This window comes from Puma concolor, chromosome C1 (genome assembly GCF_028749965.1).
Source record: "Puma concolor isolate L17-30 chromosome C1, mPumCon1.1.hap2, whole genome shotgun sequence".
NCBI lineage: Eukaryota > Metazoa > Chordata > Mammalia > Carnivora > Felidae > Puma > Puma concolor.
In genome coordinates this window covers 178,931,687-178,956,294 of record NC_141674.1, presented here as the reverse complement: position 1 = coordinate 178,956,294, position 24,608 = coordinate 178,931,687, and the positions used below count along the sequence as shown (strand labels likewise).

Below are 24,608 nucleotides of genomic sequence, written 5' to 3'. Positions count from 1 at the left end.
TGAATTATCCCTCCAATTCAAGGAGAAGGGATTCACATTCCTGTCTACCATTAGACCCTAAACAATAACTCACATGGTGTTTACTATGCTCTGAGCACTGTTCCAAAAGCTACATAAACTCATTTAATCTTCGGCACAGGTCGACAGTTATCTTTATTTTAAACATGAAGAGATTGAGACAAAAAGGCTAACTAAATTGCAAAGATTATAAAACTGGGAGACTGGAGAGCAGGATGCGAATCCAGGCAACAAGGCTCTAGAGTCTCTGAGGTGTAAATACTAAACTTCAGCCTTGTTCACCAGAGTTAACTATGCAACAAAATTCAATGTGCTTCCCATTCCTGGATTAGTGGTCTTTAGCAGCAGGATAATATTGTGCAAATTTGTCTTTAAGGAAAAGAGCTTAAGGTTTAACTGGTGAAGCATAATGCTAAGTTTGATCTATTAACTGGAACATTGTTCTCTGAAAAATAATGGGATAACTAAAATTCTGTTAGGAGTGAGTGACTTTAAAGAACTGCTAATAATCAAACATTATCCTCATCATTATGCATCAGGAAACTACCTTTAGTTAAGTATTGATTTTTAGATGAATACGTTTTCACTAACCTGAACACACCAAGTTGGAATTCTACACCTCTCCATCCCTGCTCAGGAGCTCAAGAGCCTTAATTGACCCAATTCCAGAAAGTGAAGCCAATGTGCTAGAATTTTGTTGGCATTGAAATTACTACACACTAATTGTAAGAGACCTTTTTCACCTGGTGCTTTTCATTCAAGGACTTCTAGGAGTGAGCAAATTGTCAGACTAAAGATGTAGTCTATCAAAAAAAAGTATATGTTGCTTTTTAATATTTAATTTTTGGATGTACCCAGTCCTTCAGCAGGTATTCTTTAAGCACCTACTATGAAGAAAACAATATAATAGCGATTGGGAGGATATGAAGATGAATCTTGTCCCCCAGGAGTTCACTGTCAAGTATGGGAGACAAGATTAAAAACTGCAAAACAAGACGCAAGAGTAGATGATGGTAAAAGTAAAATAACGAGTGACCATGGTTGTTCCAAGGAGAATTAGGTGGGAAAGAAAAGCTTTTAGCTTTTAGTTCAAAAGGACTTGAAAGGACACTGAAGTTAAGGTAGGATTGGGACACATGGAGTTTGGGAGAAAGGCTGAATTCTTTTAACTGAATCTTGGGAGTGGATTGGAAGTTCTAACAGTAAGTGGTTATAGAGCAGGGACTTTGTGTCTTAAATGATCACATATCCTCATGCCAGGCACAAACTGGAATGAGAGAGGGAGAAAGGATGGAAGGAAGGGAGAAGCCAGTCATTCTGATCTCCAGGGAAAGAAGACATAAGTGACAACTGACCTCTGATCACTCCGGTGACCTCACTGGATTACAAGTTCTCAAGTTCTGTACTTCATTCAGGATGGAATATGGTCACATCTAATGAGTGACCAAAGAATGCATGCAAATGATCAACAAATTATCTTTCCATTGTGAATTGACACTACATCCTCAACTAGGAGAATAGGATCAAATACATGTAGGTGTAAAATTAAACAATAAGATTGTTGGGGCGCCTGGATGGCGCAGTCGGTTAAGCGTCCGACTTCAGCCAGGTCGCGATCTCGCGGTCCGTGAGTTCGAGCCCCGCGTCGGGCTCTGGGCTGATGGCTCAGAGCCTGGAGCCTGTTTCCGATTCTGTGTCTCCCTCTCTCTCTGCCCCTCGCCCGTTCATGCTCTGTCTCTCTCTGTCCCAAAAATAAATAAACGTTGAAAAAAAATTTAAAAAAAAAAAACAATAAGATTGTTGAAATGGCAAAACTACTATTATTTTGAAAACATTAAAGTGTTGAGTAATGTTCAAAGGATGAGGTGTTGAAAAAGTAATGACATCACTGATGGAAACAGAAGTATACTTATATTATCTTTAATTAAATATAGCCATGTTCTTTCAAAATGTCTCCCTTTTGCTCTTGTTAGGAGACCATAACATGTCATGTTCACAGATCTGTCCTCGGAATCCAAAAAATCCAACATCCGAATCTAATATGGCCACCCAAAAGACCAAGAATTGCCTCTTACTCTTCCCCCCACATAGCCAAAAGGGCAAAATCTCTAGATTGAAAGCACTGTAGTGGATTAGAACCTCATCTTTTTTCTTTAAGACATCGCTTTAAAAAAAATTTTTTTTATTGGAAGTGGTGAGTACTTTCTCTGAAATTCAATGTCAGTCTTCACTAATTTTTTTAATCTACAGAAAACAGTCATTTCTATATTTTCTCACTTTTGCTGCTTGTTTCTGCCAAATGCTTTCTTTTGGCTATATGTGACAAATGTGTCCCCAATCCTCTGTACAGACATTTTACAACTCTCTGCAAGCTGAGATGAGATAAAGTCTTTTAACTTTCCCCTTCCCTTGGCAAAATAGAACCAGCAAAGCATTTTTACACATGCCATTCTGGTCTCAGCATTTCATGTTAGCATGGCAGCAAAGGGAATAAGAGGTTGGCTAATGACAATATGGATTTTTTGGATGGTTTACCACAGATTAGAATACCTTTATACACTGAGCAGCACCCTGGAGGCAATCAGGCATTTAATTGTTGACCTGTGCATTAACCTGCACCTTTTTCTGGGTGAGAAGTTGTCGCTTTGCCAGCATGAATACTTACGAATAAAAATGCATGGCCATTTAACTGGTGTGATTTGAGAAACTATGAGATGTTTCCTACAGCCCTTATTTTCCTTGCCCACCTCTTACACTGTCTGAGATTGCATCTTTATAGACTTATTCCTATGAATAACAAGCATCTGGACCAGTCCCCATAAGAGTTATGGCACATTGTAATGGTGTCAGTACTCTTTGGCTTGATGTAATACCCCCATTTCAAATCTGAGAGACCACCAAGGAGCCGATACCGATGCAAACGCATGAGGGTTTATTTGCAAGCTCGAGCTTGGGCCCAAGTATACCCGACACAGCGGAGCAGGGACTTGGACCCCTAGGTTAAGAGGCGTAGCAGTTTTATAGGGGCCAGTGGCCAATGAGATTGTAACACACACAGAAAGTTGCGTAGTCGTGTCAGTCCACACGCAGGTGGCCAATTGAATTACAATTTACCCTATAGTAACTGTTTGAACTAGCCTATCACTCTGGTCAGAATTGGCACGCAAGTTTGGCGGGCAAAAGGCAGGGTTTACATTCTTTGGCAGTTAGGGGTTCCGCATTCCTATATGAGCCGGTTTCCAATAAGGGTGTGCTCAGCGGCTTGACCAGGGTGGGGGAGTGTCTTAAGCAATAAGTAGGTCATGTGGAGGTTATACATGAGATGGTGGGTGTAGCACAAAATGGAGTTAGTCTTGCTCTGCTTGTCCAGGAGTAGGGGATTTTTGTTAAATTCCTTGGGTCCCACATTGACTTTAGCTTATTAGACCTTAGTTCTTCCCTGGTAACTTGCCAAGGTGCTGGCATTTTGGAAATTAGAGTTTTCATGAATGGGTACTTGAGACACTGTCCTTTACTGCAAGTCTGGGTGGGGTACCTTAGAAGATACAAGGGCACTGGGTGACTAGGAAAAGAGGAAGAGAGCCTATAGCAGTTGTATTAGTTTTCTAGGCCTGCCATAAGAAAATATCCACAAACCGGATGGCTTAGAGCAAAAAGATATTAGTGTCACAGTGCTAGAGGGCAGAATTTAAAATCAAGGCATTGGCAAGACCATATAGTCTTCAGAAGGTGCTGGGAGAGCATCTGTTTTAGGCCTGTCTTCTAGCTTCTGGTATTCTCAGGTGTTCCTTGGATTACAGGTGGCTATCTTCTCCCTGTGTCTCTTCATATTATCTTCCCTTTGTATCTCTGTGTCCAAATTTCCAATTTTTATAAGGACACCAGTCTTATTGGATTAGGGCCCAACCTAATGGCTTCATTTTACTTGATTAGTTCTATAAAACTCCTGTCTTCATAAATTAGGTCACATTTTGAGGTACTAGGGGTTAATACTCCATCATAAGACTCTGGGGGAGGACACAATTCAATCTATAACAGAGGTGTGTGTGAGAGAGAGAGAGAGAGAGAGCGCGCGCGCGCGCGCGCGCGCGCGCGTATGTGTGTGTGTGTGTGTGTGTGTGTGTGTGTGTGTGTGTGTGTTGGGCTGGAGTCTGAGGGAGAAAGTATATAAGGCACTTGAAAATAGAACTTACCTAATTCACATTATGCCCTGGGATGGCCCTGCCTATTTAGTGACTTTGTGCACTAAGAAGTCATGGCTAGTTCAGGTGTAACTCCTAGAATCAAAAAAGTTGGCTGATCAGGAGAATCAGCTAAATTTTATAACTAAAAGAGTCAGGCAACAGTAATGTTCAAAACAAGCAGGAAGTCAGGAATCTGGGCAGGTAAGACAAAGGTGGAGAAACTGGCTTTTAGAAGCCATGACTAGGTAAGAGCTCAGATATCTAAAGAAGCATTTTTTCCTCAACTTTTATTGTTCAGGCATACTGAAAAGTTGAAAGAATTAAACAGGGAACACCCATATACCTAACACCTCAATACTATGATTAACATTTTGGTATATTTATTTTATCACATATCTTTCTATTCATGCCTTTTTATTTTTTGTATCCCTGATGTTTTGATATCTGGGGTCTTGCCTTGCTGATCTGGAGAGCCTGCCCCTCCCAGCACTAGCCAATTCCTAGAGATAGTAAAGTGACTTGCCTTTCATTTGCTAACTAATCAATTAATCCAGAGCCCACACCCCGACTACCTCCTCTATGGGGCTTTCACTCTCAGGGCCACTATTTCTCTGTTGTAATCACCCCAGGGCCAGGTATCAGGCAATGAGAGAGAGAGAGAGAGAGAGAGAGAGAGAGAGAGAGAGAGAGAGCTCTCTACACCTCAGAGCCTGCTGAAATTACTCAAACTAGCCAATCCTAAACCTGTTTGTCCTGCCTTGCCTTGCCTGCCCTGGGAGCCACAATAAAAGCCCTTGCCCACATTTCCCCCTGGCTCTCTGCCTCCTAACCAACCCTGACACTTCTCCATGTGCCCTCTGTGCCCTGGATGTCCCTCTCTCTTGGGAACTGTGAGGAACAATCTTTTTAGTGTCAGCCATTTTCTTGATCTATTGACCTCACTATACCTGAATAATAAAAAAACCCTAAATTTTAGGGGTACCTACCTGGCTGGCTCAATTGGTTAAGTGTCTGACTTTGGCTCAGCTCATGATCTCGCAGTTCAGTTCAGTTCGGTTAGTGAATTTGAGCCTCTCCCTGCATCTGGTCTGAGCTCTCAGCATGGAGCCTGCTTGAATTCCTCTGTCCCCCCCTCCCTTGCTCCCACTGTCTCTCTCGAAAATAAACAACAAAAAATCATCTTTATTGAAATATAATTTACCTTTAACAAAATTTGCCAATTTTGAGCATGCAATTTAGTTTTCTAAAAAGACCCAAAAAACAAAAACCCTATTAAAAACTACCACCACAATCACAATATAGAACACTTATGTAACCTAAAAAAAAATGCCCTCATTTCCCTTTACAGCCAATCCATTCTCCTCATCTGCCCCTAGAAACCGCTGATCAACTTTCCACCGCTATAGTTTTGCCTTTTCTAGAATTTTCTATAAACTGTATGTGATCTTTTCTGTCCGTCTCTTTTCAATGGGCATAATTACACTTTTGAGATTAATTGATTTTGTTGCTTGTATCAACAATTCACTTCTCTTTATGGCTATGTAGTATATCATTGTATGTATATGCCACAACTTATCTATTCATTCACCAGTTAATGAATATTTGGATTGTTTCTAGTCTGGGGCTATTGTAAACAAAGCTACTATGAACATTAAAGTACAGATCTTTGTATGGAGCATATTTTTTCTTTTATCTTGAGTAGATACCTAAGAGTAAGATTTCTAGGTCATATGTTAAGTGCATGTTTAATCTTGTATGAAATTGTCAAACTGCTTTCCAAAGTAGCATTTTGCATTTCCACAGCAATGTATGAGAGTTCCAAAGACTCTAATTATTGACAGGACTTGGTATTATTTGTCTTTTCAACTCAGGCATTCTGATGCATGTGTAGTGGTGCCTAATTATGGTTTTAATTTACATTTCCCTAATGATTAATGAAGTTGAGCATCTTTTTTATGAACTTACTCGAATATCTTCTTTTGTGAAATCTGCTTATTTTTTTTTTTTTTGCCATTTCTTAATTGGGTTGTTTGCCTTTATTAGCCTGTGAGTTCTTTAAATATCCTGGATAGAAGTCCTTTATCAGATACATATTTTGCAAATCTTTTTTTCCCAGTGAAGAAGCAGTTCTTAAGTAGGAAATACTTGCATTCAGGGTCGATAAAGTGTCCCAAATCCAGGCAGCTGAGTAATTTAGGGCAACATGTCAACAATGAGAATGCTGAATTGTGAACCTCATTCCGAGACAGAAGTTCTGGCCCAGCCATGGTTCTTTTATATACTTCTGGTTAGGGAAGAACCACTTGCAGTGCATGAATAGCCCAATATACATACTGTGGGGGTGGCTCTGTCTGGCCTACCCACAAGGAGTATAATACCCTTTTATGACATTTGTGGCAGGGCATTTGGGGAGCAAGGAGGAAGAGGAAGTAAGTCAGGAGAGAGAGGGGTTAGTAAGAAATTAACATGAACTTGAGCCAAATGGGAATGGTGGCTACAGTATTCATGGAGAAGGTTAGCTTTCCATGAGCAAGTCCTGATAAGAGAGTAGCAAATTCAGACTCATTCTGGGCAAACACTGATAGTTCAGGGAAAAGCTAAATCCAAGGTTAATGGGATGGTAAGATGGGGGTACATATACAGAAGTCTAGAACAGAGAAGATAACTAATCCATGAGAGCTTGACATCATGGAAGGATGGGGCCTGTGGCAGTCATGACTATGTGATTAGTACTTATATATGACTTGTAAGTTTGATTCTTCTTCCAGAAACATTTAAATAGAAAACTTAGTGAGTTTTGTAGACAGAGCCCTAGTGAATATCTTACTCTGCAGTGTCTTAGGACTGACTTTGTACATATGGAAGTCAGCCAGATCTCCTGGGTGGATCATTAAACTGGAATTCTTTTCTTGGAACACCAGTACCTTAGTGTGTGACCTTGACCTAAGGCTAGCCATCAACCTGTCAAGAGGAATGACCCCAGGGATAAGGCCCTGCTGCCTCTACTTAAAGACTGTTCTTCAAAACAAAACAAAACAAAACAAAAAAACAATGGATACAAAAAAGAAAAAAAGAATGCAATCATCTCTGGTTTCTACTTGCTTAAAGAGAATGTTATGAGGATTCTAGAGGTAATATCTCTGGAGGACTTTGAGCTCCATCAGTAAAAATCTTGTATACATATAAACCAAAGGAATTCTGGTAGACAAACATGGCAATATTGTATATCAGTCTTTTGTGTCTGTTTTCAGATTCTTTTTTAACTTGGCTTGGGTCCAGAAGTAGGCATGGTATAGACAGAATATGCCCAGTATTGGGTTTTTTAACTCAATCCCTTCCTTTAAAATAAGGGCCGGGAGAGGCACCTGGGTGGCTTGGTGGGTTAAACATCCAACTCTTGATTTCGGCTCAGGTAACAATTTCAGTGTGTGAGATCCAGCTCCTAGCTCTGTCCTGACAGCATGAAGCTGCTTTGGATTCTCTCCCCGCCCTTGCCCCTCCCCTGCTCACTTGTGCATGCACACATGCATGTGCATGCCGTGCTCTCTGTCTCCCTCTGAACTTCTCTCTCTCTCTCTCTCTCTCAAAATAAAGAAATAAACATTAAAAAAAATAATAAGGGCAACGAGTAGATTTTCATCAGGGACCTTAACTGTAGGCCTCCCTCACAATGAGAAGTAAAACTAAGTACAGGTGAGTCCTGTGTGACAAGTATTTTAATGAGAAATTTATACATAACTTGAATTATTGATATCATGCTTCTTTCAATGAAATGATTATCAATATTATTTTGAGTGTTATTCCCCTGTTACTTCAAGTTCTATAGGTTTTACATAATTGTAAAGGGCCTAACATTATTATGAAACATTGTAAGATATGATTTTGATTCTAACAGTTTATTCTTGACACTGGTATTTAATTCAGAGAATAAGATCAAGAGGATCTTGATGAGGATCAAGGATCATGAGGATGCTCATGAACTCTGAAGGAGAAAAGATCATTTGGATTTAGTGTCTATGTGTGTATTTTTCTCTAAGTTTTATGAGGTAGTTACATAAAAGGGACTTCTAAAATAGAAAAGGATGATGAAAATGGGCTGAACATTTCAAACAAAGTTCAGTGTGAAATCAGTAGTATATTCAGTAGAGGTGACAGGGAACAAAGATGTAGAGGAAAAAGGAGAAAAGGAAAATCAGCAAGCAGTAAAAATAATGATTGGGGTCAGGCAGTAACAGTAAAATCAAGAAACTTGAATATGATGGAAAAAACCATGGGTAGCTATAAAAGAGGCATTTGAAATAGGAAATGATGTGAGAGGAGAAGATAATTTTAGTACAGTTAAAGGAAGTAGCAGCTATGGGTGCTAAAAGAGAGGATTAATTTTAAATATGTCCCAGAAGTAAGAGAAATATTTTTTAAGGGGTGGGGAAAGAATGATGGAAAAAGCCTAGTTGAGTGTTATATGGCTATTTCAAGCAAGATTCTACGTAGAGTATTATGACCATTTGGGTGCACCGTACTTTTACTGGCACATTGATGAACCAGGGGTCATTCAAGACACCAGGGTGGTGAGAAATGGCAGCTCTCCTCAGATATCTGTAGGTCTGCCATAAGGAAGAAAGATCACATTTGACTTTATATCGTTCAAAAGAAAGAAATAGACCTAAGGAAAGTTAGAGGAAGGCAGATTTTGCTTAATATAATGCTCTAACAATTAGACATGCCCCTATAACAGAATGGGCTATTTGTACAGTAACACTTTCCATCTTTGCGAGTATTCAAGCAGAAAATATGCAATAACCTGACTAACTAATCAAATTGTTTCTTTTACCTTATAAGGTCCTTTTTGTCTGGAGGATCATGTGATTTGCAGACAGTGAACCCAAGGCCTCATAGCCCTGATGCTGCACTTTGCTCTTTTACAAGAGTTGCTGCTTTCCCAACACCCCCACCTGCCAGGAGGAGAGGAAGCCAGAGGTACTTGCTATGACCATCCTTTTGGCACATCTGTTGCTGGTACATTGAGTGTCAGCTGCTGCTTTTTTTTACTTCTCTTTATTATTAATTCTGGGCCCCCAAGCAAAAGTTTTTGAAGGCCTTTCCCCTCCTTGTTAATTATAACATGGTATCAGTCAGAGTCCAAGCAGAAAACAGATGAGCATTCAAACAGAGTAATTTGAGGAGAATTCAATAAAGAAACTGTTCACAAAGGTGTGGACACTATTTACAGAAACCAACAAGGGATGGCACCATCCCCAGGACTTGTGATAGGGAGAGGCATTACTACTGCAGGCCTGAAGATGGAGAATATGGAGCTATTTCCACACCCTGGAGAGGGTGGTTGTACGGAGAGGACTGCCTGAAAGGAGAGTTTGCAGCCAACACACAGCAAGAGGGCCAGGGAAAGAAATAACCCAGCCTCACTTTTCTTCTGCTGGTGCCTCTCACTGCCAAACCTGACCATGAGCTGGGCATGAAGGGAACCAGCTGACATCTGTATGGGTCAGCCTCCTGGGGCACAGAGCAGGACAGAACTGAGGAAAGAAGGAGTCTGGAGAGGCTAATGGAAGAAACCACAGAAAGCAAATTCCTCCCTAAGGTACAGCTGGTGCTTAAGCAGTTTCTGTACTGTTAGGAATGCGGCAACGTATCTTGGAAGAACTTAATTAAGGCCTCCACCCTCTGCTAGCCACCCTGAGGTCGTGCCTGTCAGAATTACAGTTTTCTGCAAAGTTTTTCCTGATGGTCAGTGTTTAGTCCCCTCCACCTTCAAGGAAAGGACACATGGTAATTTTATTTAAAAAAAGACATGTAGAAGTCCTTCCTTTTAGTCAGATGCTAGAGTTTCCCCACTTTAGAGCAAAGGAGAAACATATAGACAGAAAGGCAGTTTCACTCTGAAGTAATTGAAGCTTAAGCTTTGGGGTCCCTTGCTTGGACCTCTGTGAATGTTGGGAGTTTCTGGGGTTGGTAGAATGTTCTAAGTGGGGGAGGGAAGCCAGATTGCACTTCTATGTAAACATTTCTAGTAAATTGCCCAGAGAAGTGTCACAAGGAAGAGATCTGGCCTTCCAAAGCTCCAAAGTTCCAAGGTAATTTGTCATGAATCCTTTTCTTATCCTTAATAAATATTCATTTTTTGTACCCAACTTTGTATTTGTATTTTGTATTTTATATTCTTTTTTCTTAAGAAGAATCAACCAAGTAATATAAGCTTTAGCCCTCACAAAACCTGGATCCACCCTAACTATGTGGAATTTTCATTATATTCAAAACTAGGTCAGCAGTCTGTTTATAATGCAGGAGAGTGGATGGCTTTGGTATGGAGAGTCACAGGGATTTTGTATGTTTACAATGGAAAGTTTATGCATGAGAGAGAGAGTGAGCACGTATGTAGGTTTTATCTGTGAATAAAAGAATGGCTCCTATCTACTAGCAAACAGGCATCAAGGAATCAAAGTTTACTATTCTTCGCCACCTTTTGGCTGCTGTTCCATTTCTCTCCTCCACATAAGTGTTCCTTGAACACACGCTTTATACAAGGTGTATCCACCTCAGAGTCTTGGCTGGCTCAGTCAATGGAACATGTTACTCTTAATCTCAGGGTTGTGAGTTCAAGCCCCATGTTGGTTATAGAGTTTACTTTAAAAAAATTGAGAATAAAAAATTATGTGTCCAACTCTCAACTACATCTATGGCTTTGACTCTCTTTAATCAACTTTGTTCCCCTTCCTTCTGTATCCCTCTCATCCCTAGAAGCTGCCCCTCAACTCGGATATTAACAGCAACTTTATGGAAAAGTCAAAGGACAATTTCCAATATTGTCATTTCAATTTCTGACTTGTTGCCTCACCAGTGCACCAGTTCTCCCTTCAGTCATGACTAACATGACTTCTTTAAAAGCTTGGCCACTGAACTCTGGCTTCTGTGGGATCATTTGCTTTGAGGATTCTATTTTACCATTTTCTGTATCTATTGGAGTTCCTTAGTCTTTTTTCTCCTGGGTGTAATCTAGGCTAGGAATCACTGCCCTCCTATTCAATTAGGCTCTGCCCGTACTGAGATCACACATATTTCTCTTCAATCATTTCTCCTCAGTTTTCATGCCAACCTCTTTGGCTGCTTCTTTCTTTTTTTGCCTCTTTCCAATCCATTTATTTGTTAAGTCCATACAATGGGATCTTCTTTTATCCTGAGTACTGGTATAAGCTCTTGGGTAGGCTCTCCCCTCCAGATCTAATCTTCTGTAACCACTTCTCAGAGTAACAGTGGACATCTCAAACCACTCATCTAACCTCACTCCACTCCCTAAGACTCTGTAGTGGCCTTCAATAATCCCTCAAAGCATATCCAAACTGTTTTCCAGGAGTCACATCACTTCCTTATTTAAGATTCAGTTGCTTATGGGACACCTGGGTGGTTCAGTTGGTTAAGCATACAACTCTAGATTTTGGCTTAGGTCATGATCTTGTGGTTGTGATATCTGGCTCCACACCATGGGGCCTGCTTAAGACTCTCTTTCTCCCTCACCCTTGGCCCCTCCCTTGCACATATTCCCTCTCTCTCTCTCTCTAAAAAAAGTGAAAAAGAAGATTCACTTGCTCAAATCTCCTTTTGTCTAATTCTATCCCTACTTTTTCTAAAACTACATGATACATATATAGTGACTCCTTCTGCTACTTACTATGTGCCAGACTCCATGCTATGTACTTAATTTGACCTAAGTAGGTTGCCCAAAGTTATAGACTTAATAAGGGTCTTAGTGGTGTTTGAATTAGGTGTCTCTGTTCATACTCTCAACCACTGTCCCAATGTTCTCAGGGTATGGGTCATTGACCACCTGCATCAGGGTCTCATGGAGTGTCATTTAAAGTGCAGATTCCCGGGTCCCACCCCTTAACTATGTAAATGATGAAAAGGAATCAGTTATATAAAGATCTAATGAAGGAATCTTCTAGGCAGAGAGAACAGCAAACGCTGAGAAGGGCAATAAGCAAGGATCAGAATAAAGGCTAGTAAAGCTGGAAGACAATGAGACCAGAGAGGTAGAAGGGGTCAGCTCCTGAGGATCTGGAAGCTTTGGATATTCGTTTAGTTAGACAGGAATCTCTAGGACAGTTGTAAACAGATGAATAAGCTCCGCCTTATATTTTAACAGATGGCAGCTGCCCACTAAAGAGTAGTAGGATGGTGGAGTTGTTTCAGGGAAGCAGCTCCCCAGCCAGGGCATCTTCCTTTCATCAAGAGAGACCATCGATGAATTCTTGCAATTGGAAAGTGAGCAGGAGTGATTTATGTGTCACTCTTGGGCACAAGTATCAGAGAAATAGATGTACCTGCTTCACTTTTTCTTCCTCTTCTACCAGCCAGATGGATGTTAACTTCATATTGAAGATAAGTAGGCTTTGCCCTATCCTAGCGTGGCCCTGACAAAAAAAAAAAAAAAAAAAAAAAAAAAAAAAAAAAAAACCCTATATGGGACTATTAGGCAAATGAGAAGTAGAATCCACATTACTCAAATATGGGGGTTTCTTTGTTATAGTAGTTACTGCTCCCTCAAATGATACAAATCATATGACTTATGCTTTGCTGAGATTATGTTGGCTACTGGATGGATGATAGTCTGGGGGTGGGAGGAGATGGCAGCAAGGGTGGGAGCAGGGAGACCAGTTAGGTGGTTCTAGTGGGACTGATGGTGACTTAGATTAGGTTGGTGGCACTGGAGTGATATGAAGTGGAGATACTAGATATACTCTGGAAGAATTTTTTTTTAGATATTTATTTTTGACAGAGCATGAGTGGGGAGCAGCAGAGAGAGAGGGGGACAGAGAATCTGAAGCGGGCTCTGTGCTGACAGCAGAGAGCCCAGTACAGGGCTCGAACTCATGATCCATGAGATCATGACCTGAGCCAAAATCAGATGCTTAACTGACTGAGCCACCTGGGCGACCCTGGAAGAAATTTTGTGTGTGTGTGAAACTAGCAAGGTGTATGAGTGCATTGGATGTTGGGTGTGACAAAAGAAAGGAACAAGAAAGGGTGTGAAAAGAAAGGAACCAAGGACTGCAAGGGGTTTGGCTTGAACTCACTGAAAAAAATAGAGATGCCATTTTCTGAGATGGAGACCAGAACTCTCAAAATCCTCCCTTGATTGCAGTTCTCCCAGTTAGCTCCATTTGTCCTGAACGATCTCTTAGCTGTGGCCCTTAGACCACATTATTCATCACCTGTGGCCTGATCCACATGCTACAGATCTTACGTGTACTTCACACATTAACGCTCAGGAAAAAACTTGACCTACACTCTCTCAGCCTGAACATCTGATAAAGTGAAACTCAAAAACATGAAAGTGGCAGTTTTAACCTCATATGGGTTTAAGTTGTTTTTCTCATTCTTTTTTTTTTTTTTTTTCTCATTCTTACCAAGCTAGAGGAAAGATAGAGAAGAACTGTGTATTTTGTGTCTGCAATTAAGAAGTAAAGGTGATGATGTTAATCACAAATGTCTGTAGTTCTGGGATAACCTTGATTTGGAGTATGGTTACAACATACTTTATAACCACATAGCTCTGGTGAGATTTATGTTTATTGATCCTTTCCTCTCTGTGTCCTCTGAATGTGGGTGCACTCAGGGTCACAGTGTCTCCAGGTCAGGGTTCTGTAAATGCCCTAGGGGTTGGAGATGAACCAGCTCTGTCAGGCTAGAGCGGTCAGCCAATGATGGCTCTCCCCTGGGCTCTCAAGAGAGGTGGCTACTTCCTCTTGAACATGGTCATGGTAATAGCTGTAATGTCTACTTGGGGCAAGTAAAAGAGAACCCCCGGAAAGATTAGGTAGCTGGAGTTGGACTCAAGAAATAGGCTTTGCTTATGAATATGCATTATGGTTCAGGGGAAGTACTCCAGTTTTTTTCCTTCACTTCCAACTGAACTGTCACTGTTAGCATTTGAGTTTTCTGTGACTGTCACTGCCATCCATAAGCATGCCCAAGTGGAACTAAGCCAAGTCCCCAACTGTGAGATGTCTCTTCAGTCTTAGGGGAGAAAGGGACAGAGGGTGAAGGGAGAAGGTGCAGAAAGGGGAAACTCATTATATATCCCTTGGAAAACTATTCCTTCTGATCTGTCACTTCCTACTCTTCCACCCATGCCTTCACACACACTCTATAATTCTCCATCTGTTTCCAGCCAGTCACTGGGAATTGAATATGAGTGACTTCTGCAACCAAGAGAAATGAGCAGTAGTGATGACTCTATACTTCTGTTCATTCATTCATTCATTCATTCATTCATGGTGTCTAATCCAAAGATGAAAAAGACATAGCCCTTGTCCTCAAGGAGCTCTATTTGTGAAAATAATAATATAAGTTACTGTGGTAACAGAAGTGTGAGAACAAAGTACTCTGGATGCAACAAAGAGGACCAGTTAGTCATGCAGGTCTGTGTGTTTATGTCTGTGTGTATGCAGGTAAACTGTGACAAAAGGCAGGCTTTACAGAGAACATGCTATCAGAGGAATCTCGAAAGATGGGTAAGATTTCATCATTCAGGGAAGGGAAAGGGCTGAGGAGAGGAAAGACAGGAAACAGAATGTGAAAAGACATTATATTCTATTGATATCTAGGAATTATGTCCTGAGGATATTCTTGGCTGAATAAATCAGTATGTGTCATCATACCATAATATAATGATTTACCAATAGCAGCAATGGCCTATATTTTAACCATGGAATCTCTCATTGGTGTCATTAGTGATGTGAGCTGGAAACCTGAGCATATTCTATCATAAAGTTATTTGTAACATAAGGGAGTGTTTAACACTGTCTTATCTGCTTTAGTTTCATTTTCAACCTAGAATTTAAATGTTTTTATTTATTTTTGAGAGAGAGAGAAAGACAGAGCATGAGCAGGGGAGAGGCAGAGAGAGAGAGAGAGAGAGAGAGAGAGAGAGGGAGGGAGAGAGGGAGGGAGACACAGAATCTGAAGGAGGCTCCAGGCTCTGAGCTGTCAACACAGAGCCCGATGTGGGGCTTGAACTCATGAACTGCGAGCTCATGACCTGAGCCGAAGTCAGAAGCTCAACCGACCGAGCCACCCAGGTGCCCCAAGAGTGAATTTGACTCTTTTTTTTTAATATATGAAATTTATTGTCAAATTGGTTTCCATACAACACCCAGTGCTCATCCTAAAAGGTGCCCTCTTCAATGCCCATCACCTACCCTTCCCTCCCTTCCACCCCCCCCCATCAACCCTCAGTTTGTTCTCAGTTTTTTTTTTTCTTTTCTTTTTTTTTTTTTAATTTTTTTTAACATTTATTTATTTTTGGGACAGAGAGAGACAGAGCATGAACGGGGGAGGGGCAGAGAGAGAGGGAGACACAGAATCGGAAACAGGCTCCAGGCTCCGAGCCATCAGCCCAGAGCCCGACGCGGGGCTCGAACTCACGGACCGCGAGATCGTGACCTGAGCTGAAGTCGGACGCTTAACCGACTGAGCCACCCAGGCGCCCCTGTTCTCAGTTTTTAAGAGTCTCTTATGCTTTGGCTCTCTCCCGCTCTAACCTCATTTTTTTTTCCTTCCCCTCCCCCATGGGTTTCTGTTAAGTTTCTCAGGATCCACATAAGAGTGAAAACATATGGTATCTGTCTTTCTCTGTATGGTTTATTTCACTTAGCATCACACTCTCCAGCTCCATCCACGTTGCTACAAAGGGCCATATTTCATTCTTTCTCATTGTCACGTAGTACTCCATTGTGTATATAAACCACAATTTCTTTATCCATTCATCAGTTGATGGACACTTAGGCTTTTTCCACAATTTGGCTATTGTTGAGAGTGCTGCTATAAGTGCCCCTATGCATCAGCCCTCCTGTATCCCTTGGGTAAATTCCTAGCAGTGCTACTGCTGGGTCATAGGGTAGGTCTATTTTTAATATTTTGAGGAACCTCCACACTGTTTTCCAGAGTTCAACCTAGAATTTAATGTGCACCATTTAGTAGGTGTAATGTGGTTGCTTTGCTACAAATGAAAAGTTGAATGAATTGATGGTAGATAATCTACACAAAACTCAGATTAAACCATTTGAATCTCCCACTAGATGGCATAGGAAGAACCTAGAATAACAATACCTAATTCTCATGCTAGAGTCAATAAAAAGTTTCTGTTTCTATGGTTGAATGATTCTGAGTATTTTCTATTAAAAGCAAATACTCTATAAGTAATATCTTTGTAATTATGTTTCTTCTTTAATAATGATTTATTTCTAAGCAGTAATAAATATATGTGGTTTAAAATTGATAGTAAATAGGAGAATATGATGAAAGTTTATTAAACTTTTTAAAATAGATTAAAACCATTCTTTTTTCATCAAGCTGTTTTTTTATTCATTTTTAATTTTTCCAGGCTAGCATTTTTCCATATGGGTTCTTGGAGAGCCAAAGTCAGGGTTTGTCTTAGTGATATCACTCTCAGAGATTCCTGACTTGGGGAAGAAAATAAAAGTTAATAACTCTGTATTATTGTGACCCTAGTAGACTGTCATCTACCACTTACAGATTTTATAGAGCAATCAAAAGTGAAGCAATCCATATTTACTGATTAGGAGTAAGAGGGAAATATCACATGACCTGTGTAAGTAAGTCCACATTACTTTAAGAACACTAACAAGTATTACTCAAGGTAAAAAGAAATCCTACTTACTTCTCTATCACTTGACCTTTAATTACAGAACCTGTCTAATACCCATATAATTATTCAAAACATTGAATCCCAATGAATTTCTTCTTCATGTGAACCTCACACAGCCCTAGTCTAACTCTATTTTAAGAATGTTGACGGAATGTGAATTTTGATAAGCAGCCATAAGTAAATGATGAGGAGCCAGAGCTATATTATAAAAATTCAGCTAGTCTTTTCTGGGTACACCAGGTCTCAAACTTCCCCAAATCCCTAGTTCTGAGTTACCTGGAGTAGAGCTTCATTGGGTAGGCACCAATGCTTGGAAAGACTGCTTGATCATGAATACAGAGCCAAGTAAATATGTCTTCCAAATAAACGCAGCTCTTTGATGTAACTGGTACTGTGGCGCCACAAGGATTCCATTCAACAGGTATTTATTGAATGACTTCTCTGGGCCACACTCTATGCTGGGCCCTGAGCTAGCTTAAACAATCTGACTCTAATATTGGGGCAGCAGGTAAGGAGGCAGGAATAGTATCACTTTCAATAATGGTCTTTTACTGCAACAAGGGTCTCATAAATCATGGTTGTTTGCAGCATTAGAATCAAAAGGACACTTAACTTGAACCACAGTGCCCCCTGGTAACCATAACTGATATTCCACCTAGCTAATGAGAGTTCTCACTGAATATAGAAGTACTGCTCAATTCTATTTCAATAAGTACAACAAGCAGGAACAGAAAACCATTGGGGCAATGCTCCCAATGCAGGATTTTTTTTCTATACTGTATAACCCTTCAATGCCTCTCATCAGAATCTCCTGAATCACTTGTTTTAATGAACATTCTGGAGCCCTACTATAGGTCACTGAATCACATCTCGATTGTTTGACCAGGAGGCTAGAGCAAAAACCATGAATGGACCAGTTCCCAAGCACACAGGAGACCACCATGGACACTCTATGAATCAAAAGGGTGGTGTGGGGGCCTGGAGATGTGACGAGTTCCTAAGCACAACTATGGTCCAGAGACGTTACAGTTTGGGCCTTGACATTAATGTGATGTCATTTCCTGTTGCTTATCTTAAGTAAGGACCAGCTTACAAATGTCCTCTTCTAGGGAAAACAGCAAAGAATTAATTGACGGAAGGCACCAAGTATGGATTCTGCTTATATAACTTACTTACCAGAAATTATTTATCTGGAATGCATCATTTCATTACTGAGTTTTAATACCAGCAAAAATCATGTGACTTCACCTGACACCTGGGACTAGTCTTCCCTAATTCATTAATGCATAGAACTACCAGAAATCAAAATGCAGAGGAGCACTAACATGGAGTCCCCACATGTTCGGGTAAATGTTGTTGCTTTGAAGCAGAATTAAATTTGGGGAACTCATAGAAAAATCAGAAATTGATTTTTTTAAAAATTTGGTGATATGTATATATGCACTGTACATGTATCTGTGTAAAGGTAATAGGTTCTAAAACAAGTCCAGCATTGTACTGGGAGTTTAACTTTTATTCCCTAATTTTCACAACAGTCCTGCTGATGGAAATTATTGTGTTCCACGATTATACAGTGTAGGAACCCAAAGCTTAAGTAACTTGCCCAAGGTGACATAACATAGCAAATAAAGAGCTTGAACCCTCCAAAATCCATGACATTTCCATCATTCCATGCTTATAAAGAAACATGGAAAAAAATTAATGCATAAAAGAAAGATATTAAATGCTAAAACTTTCATGACAATTTTTTTTCCTTTGCAATATCAGAAATATCCAGTAGGCTGTACTCCTGAATCAGTTTTCTAATTGAAACCCAGAGCCATTAAACTGATTTTTCTTAGAGCTTCAGGTGGTTTTTTTGATGTATTACTTTAAATGGAATCTACAATAATAATTTGTAAATTTCTATATGCACCTGAAAGTGAAAAGAAAATATTATTTTGTATGCATTGGTTTTAGGTCCTTAACTGCTTTTTTTTATATTAAAATAGCACCCTATTAAAATTGTTTGTGAAATTTATTGATGCTTCCCAGCTAGGGACAGAACTTTATTTTATTCCATCATTGTGAAAGCCATGCTATTTTATCACGGGCTACCACACAGTTTAGCCTGATTTACAGAAGTGTGATGAGTTTATCAGCATGTCTCCAGGCACAGTTATTTTAGAATCATCAAAGACAGTGCTTCACAAAGTATGGTATTTTTTTACACAAAATTTTGTGGTATTTTTTTACAAATATCCCAGTGACTCTTAGACACATATAAGTTTGAGGACCACGCTGATCCATGTGGTGTTATTTGAGCGGACTAGGAAGGATCTTGCTCTTAATATTTTATCTACTGCTTGACCAAAAATCAATTAATTTTATAGAATAAAGCAAGGATGTCTCCATTAGATTCCAAGTTCATTGAGCCATAAATATTTTAGACTGAGTTTTTTTTATTAACTAGGTACTTCACCTTTGTAGGAGAACTAGGAAAGGGGACAATTAAACAGGAATGATGTTTGAAGAGAGACTACAAAAGCCTAATTTGAATGCTTCGCTTCTGAGATATGATATATGGACACCTCCTCACATTATTCATTAAGGAGATGTCATAGTTTCAGTATAATATCTTCAGTATAATATCCTTTAACCAACTCCTGTATCCTGCAAAGTCAACCTTATAGAAGTCTACTCAACGATAAGCGAGCAATACTTAATACTCTGAGTGTAGGTTATAATGTACTGTCATATTTACTTAGTTTTGTGTATTTTTAGTGTAGATAGAACCTATATACTCAAAGGCATAAAAACAAAACATGAGACACATAAGAAAATTAATATCATTACTTTGTAATGGAACTTAAACTTGTTTTCAAATAATACGTATCTAGCTATTAACTAGACCGGGCTCCATATGACTTCCTGTTGCTTCAAAATAGATACAGATATAGCATGGATGATCCTGGAAAACAGTATAAGTGAAAGAAGCCAGACACAAAAGGACACATATTGTATGGTTCCATTTATGTGAAATATCCAGAATAGGCAAATCCATAGAAAGCGGATAGAGATAGAAAGCGGATTACTGGTTGTCAGAAGCCAGGAGAAGGGGTAATGTGGAGTGACTGTTTAGTGAGTAGGGGATTTCCTTTTAGAATGATGAAAATGTTCTTGAACTAGATGGTGGTGATGGTTGTACAACATTGTGAAAGTATAGTATGCCACTGAATTGTATACTTTAAAATGGTAAACTTTATGTTATGTGTATTTTACAATAACAAATCATACATAAAATTAAATAGAATAAAATAAAATCTCCCCTCAAAGGATGAAGATGGATAGTATTCAGGATATAGAAAAGAATGTGCCACTCGGGTTGAAGGGAATTCTAAGAGATACACCCCAATGTGTTTTAAGGGGTGACACTAAATTTGGGAAAATATCAGGTTTCAGTGTTGAAAGCCAACTTTGACTTGTATATATGCTTTGGCTTGCCAAAAAGACAACAAAACAACATCAACCCCCGCCCCCAAAGCAAAAGCACACAAAGCCAATAATAACGTATAATCTTGTGATAAACAGCTAACTGTACTCACAGGCCAGAGTCCCAGTAGGTCAGCTCAGGGGGTGGGGCTTCCTACGGAGCAGTCACAGCTGGTTTCTCACTTATCTCCACAGAAAGACATGGAGGGATTCATAATTTACTCCTCCCATAACTCCCTTCCCCGCCCCTGTCACTAAGCCCCCAGGGCAAATAGGGTTTCTCCTATGAAGTAATCTAAGAATGGAGGTTTATTTTTATACTGGTGTTAATTGATGATTATCAGTGTCTACGTGACTATACATAAAGGCTATTCTCACTTTTATTTACTCTTTCAGAGAATCTGGTATATTTACAGCTGTGACCTCAATTCTTGTACCTTTCTATTCCCTCTCCCACTGTCTAGAAGTCAAATTGCCCTCCTAAAAATTCATCACATCATATCAGGTTTAGATTTTTAAAAAAATGTATCTGAAAGCTTCAACTGAAAAACCGGAGAAGATTGCGAAGTGCTCTGGAATGAGACAAAATGGTGTCTGCTGTGCCTTCTGAAGAAGAGCTGCATTCTGTGTAGGAGCTTTTGTGAAATCCTGTGTCACCCACGCTACCCATTACAATGCTCATAACAGTCACATATCTGATCTGGAGGAAATGTAGCTGGCACTGTATTTATTCCTATTACCTCCTGTCTTGAAGCAAAATGCCAGTACTTCCTCCATGCAGCCTGGAGTGGTAAACATCAGCTGGGGAGAAGCTTTTATGTGGGGAATTTATTGCTAAATGAATTTCTGAAGACCAATATAAGAAAGTGGAAGCACTCTTTACACAGTATAGCATTGGTGCAGATAGATACATCCAATAATTAATTTCTGATGTACCCATGAACATCATCATCTCTTTTGTGGTTTCCTGTTTTGCGGTTTTTATATGATACACAGATTATTTCATTTTGTATTCCAGCCAATGGTGTGCATTCATAAAACAGATCTTTGTGCTATTAATATAGGAGGCATAATATAAGCTGAGGATTTGATACAGTGCTAATAAAATTAAATTATTTTTTGAAAACCTGCCAAATGGGTAAGATGTTTGCCCTATATTAGTGACTATCATTTTGAAGTGAAACCTACTTTAATGAATACCTGACAAAGAAACCTTTTAAAGGAATGATTATCTTTGACATGAATATATTCAGCTACTGTTTATACAATGAAATCTTAACTAGTTGGTAAAAATGGCACAATATTACGACGGGTATAGAAAGTACTACATAAGGAAATGTAAAGGCTGCATGAAGAGTTAATGACTAATTCTGTTACCTGAGTTGGTGCTTCAGTGACAATTTGCTCTGAGAAAAGCTTATGTTTATGATATTGTGGGTGCAATCTGTGTATTTGAGTTATACCCAGAGCCTTATTAATGCTATGTGTAAATTATAGAAATTACCAAAAGAAGAAAGCACAGTATGTTTGCATTCTGCTTTCAGATACAAGGCAAGGTAATTATAATTTATGACCCAGTGACTATATTTTATGTCTTAAAACTGAAAAGTAAGGGGAAAAAATGGAAAGTACTGGAATATGGATGTAATAATACTTAAAAGTAATGACCTCATTACATTTTCCATCTTCAGATGAGTTGTTAAAGCAAAGGTAAATACTTTATCATACAGTGGTCTGATTATGTTCAGAGAAGAAGAATGAAAAAATTTGAATGGTTATAAAATATAGGCCATAATGACAGGTTAAGTTATTTATTATTACCCTGAAGAAAAAAGTCTGAGCTCTGACTTCATTAGTCCACAACTAAACAAAAGATAAGTAAACAGGCAATGTATTCATTGTTCTTCATTGCCACTGAAGACAGCAACTTAAATTGGTTAAATAAAGAACATTCTTAGCAATGTGGCTAGGAGTGATGAAGGAAGGGGCGCCTGGTGGCACAATTGGTTCAGCACCTGACTCGATTTGGGCTCAGGTCACGATCTCATGGTCAGTGAGTTCGAGCCCCACACTGCGGAGCCTGCTTGGGGTTCTCTCTCAAGAGCCTCTCTCTCTGCAACCTCCCCCCCACTGGCTCCCCTCGTGCTCTCTCTCTTTCTCTCAAGATAAATAAACACTGAAAGAAAAAAAAAAGAATGATGAAGGAAAATATGGAATACTTCTCCTTGAAGAATTTTAACAAAGAGGACATACATCTGTAGGCAAAGATTTCCTTGGTGGCTCAAATATAAATTATATGCTTCTTGCTGGTCATGATTCTATGGAAATCTATTCTCCAAAATAATGCAATACTGTGTTGTCCCACACAACTGGTGATGTCTTTTGTGGTTAATGCAAATTAAATATTTTTAGCATTGAACTTCACTAATTTAGGAAGTTCCCACTGGTCATTAGTAAAACCCAAAATGAGGACGTGCATTCTTCGTGTATCCTAGTTAATCATAGAGTGGGGCATGAGGGAGAAATTGGGAGGGTGGGACAGAAGGACTGGAAAATGGATAAGACATTTAATAAAACTATTTTAGGGCAATGATTTTTAATCCTAGCTGCAATTAGAATCATTTGGGATTTTTTTTTAAATACCAATGCTTGAGTCCTGCTAGCTTGGGATGAGACCCTGGCATAGGTCTTTTTGCAGTTAGGTTTGAGAACCAGTATTTAAGACTTTTAAACATCTGCAATGCTCATAAAATTAAAGTGTGATGGTAAAAATATCTCTACACCAACTATTGTTTCAGAGTGACGTGGACCTGTGACTAGTGGGATTTAGTAGAAGCATATGATGTAGTACTAAGGAGAGCAATGAATCAGAACAGGTACATTCTCACCCTGACTCCACAATTTGTAAGTTGTGTGACATATTTTATCACTTGGGGCTTTGATTTCCTCATGTGTTAAATGAAGGAAGTATATGGCCTTCAGGCCACTTCTAGTTTCCTGATTGGCGATATGATTGTACAGAGTTTTGCAAAAATCTGTGCTTCGAACATATTTTCTAATTTATAAGTTACAGCAATAACCTCATAATAAAGAGGATCAAGGCATCTTACTAATGCTGTTTCGGTGTATTCCTAATAACCAGTTTTAAATAAGGCTCTTAAGTCACGTCATCAAGTTGAAGACAATGTTATAATTCAGCAAACATTTTTTTAAGCAACTATTGTGTTGTAGACACTGTTCTAGAAACTGTGATGATGCAAAGATAAAGAAGACACAGTCCTTATTTACAACAAATTGATGGCTTTGTAGAAAAGACAAAGTGAATTTGAAGAATGGAATCCAAATTCTTTTAACCTTTAAAAGGGACGTGTGGGTCGTTTGGGTGAGTGTCCAACTCTTGATTTGGCTCAGGTCATGATCTTACAGTTGTGAGATCAAGCCCCATGTCAGGCTCTGTGCTGGGTGTGGAGCCTGCTTAAGATACTCTCTTTCTCTCCCATCTTCCCCTCTCCCTCACTTGTCCTCTCTCTCTCTCTCTCTCTCTCTCTCTCTCTCAAAAAAAATTTTTTTTAAGGTACATGCTATTCCATCAATACTCCCCCAAACAATAGCAATGGTCCTCAGCAAGAATTGTGAGAAATCTGTTCTTTTACTGGACTCTCTTCCTGAATAATTTCTATAAATCCCCAAGGATTACTTCATGTTCCACAGTCTATCCAGGTGGTCACTGATCAATTGACCAGCGATCCTAATATAGATATTATAGCGCCAGATCCCACAACTTATTTTTTGATATCCTGTAAATGCCTTTCCATGCTGCTGCTGCTCTTTTTTGTTTCACACTAGATGCGTACACAAAGTTCTCCCTTAATTCCTGGAGCACAGCCAAACCCATCATAACATTTAAGACTTAACTGAAGGTTTAAGGATAACTCAAGCACCATATAGAAAATAACTTGCAACTTAGCTGCCCCTAAAAGAGACTTACAACTCTTAGGATCTTCCAGGAATATTATATGTAAATTAATTGATACTGTGAGTTGGAGACTGTTCCATGTGGCAGTTCCCCCAGACATCTTCCCATTGTGGAGTTCGTACACTTAAACCTCTCCTTTGTCTATAACTAGGGAGAAGTCTGGCCTCTTCCAGTCCATTCCCAGACCTGCCTCATCTTCTACCCTAGAATGATTGACTATAGAAACATCCAATTCCTTCAACCTCATCCACCAGGTACTCTTTAGCCTTAGGCA

General features: G+C 39.5%; 1 protein-coding gene across 3 annotated transcripts in view; it reads left to right on the top strand.

Moving 5' to 3' along the window:
* LOC112866546 (serine protease 58-like) overlaps nucleotides 1-24,608 on the top strand; it is a 138,119-nt gene that overhangs the window by 63,222 nt on the left and 50,289 nt on the right. For 2 of the 3 annotated variants that reach the window (XM_086719162.1, XM_086719161.1), the window contains one exon: nucleotides 9,042-9,179. The exons of the other annotated variant lie outside the window; for it this stretch is intronic. In XM_086719162.1, coding sequence (XP_086575288.1) covers nucleotides 9,042-9,179 — 138 coding nt within the window. The remainder of the gene's footprint in view (nucleotides 1-9,041; nucleotides 9,180-24,608) is intronic. 3 annotated transcript variants of the gene reach the window in all.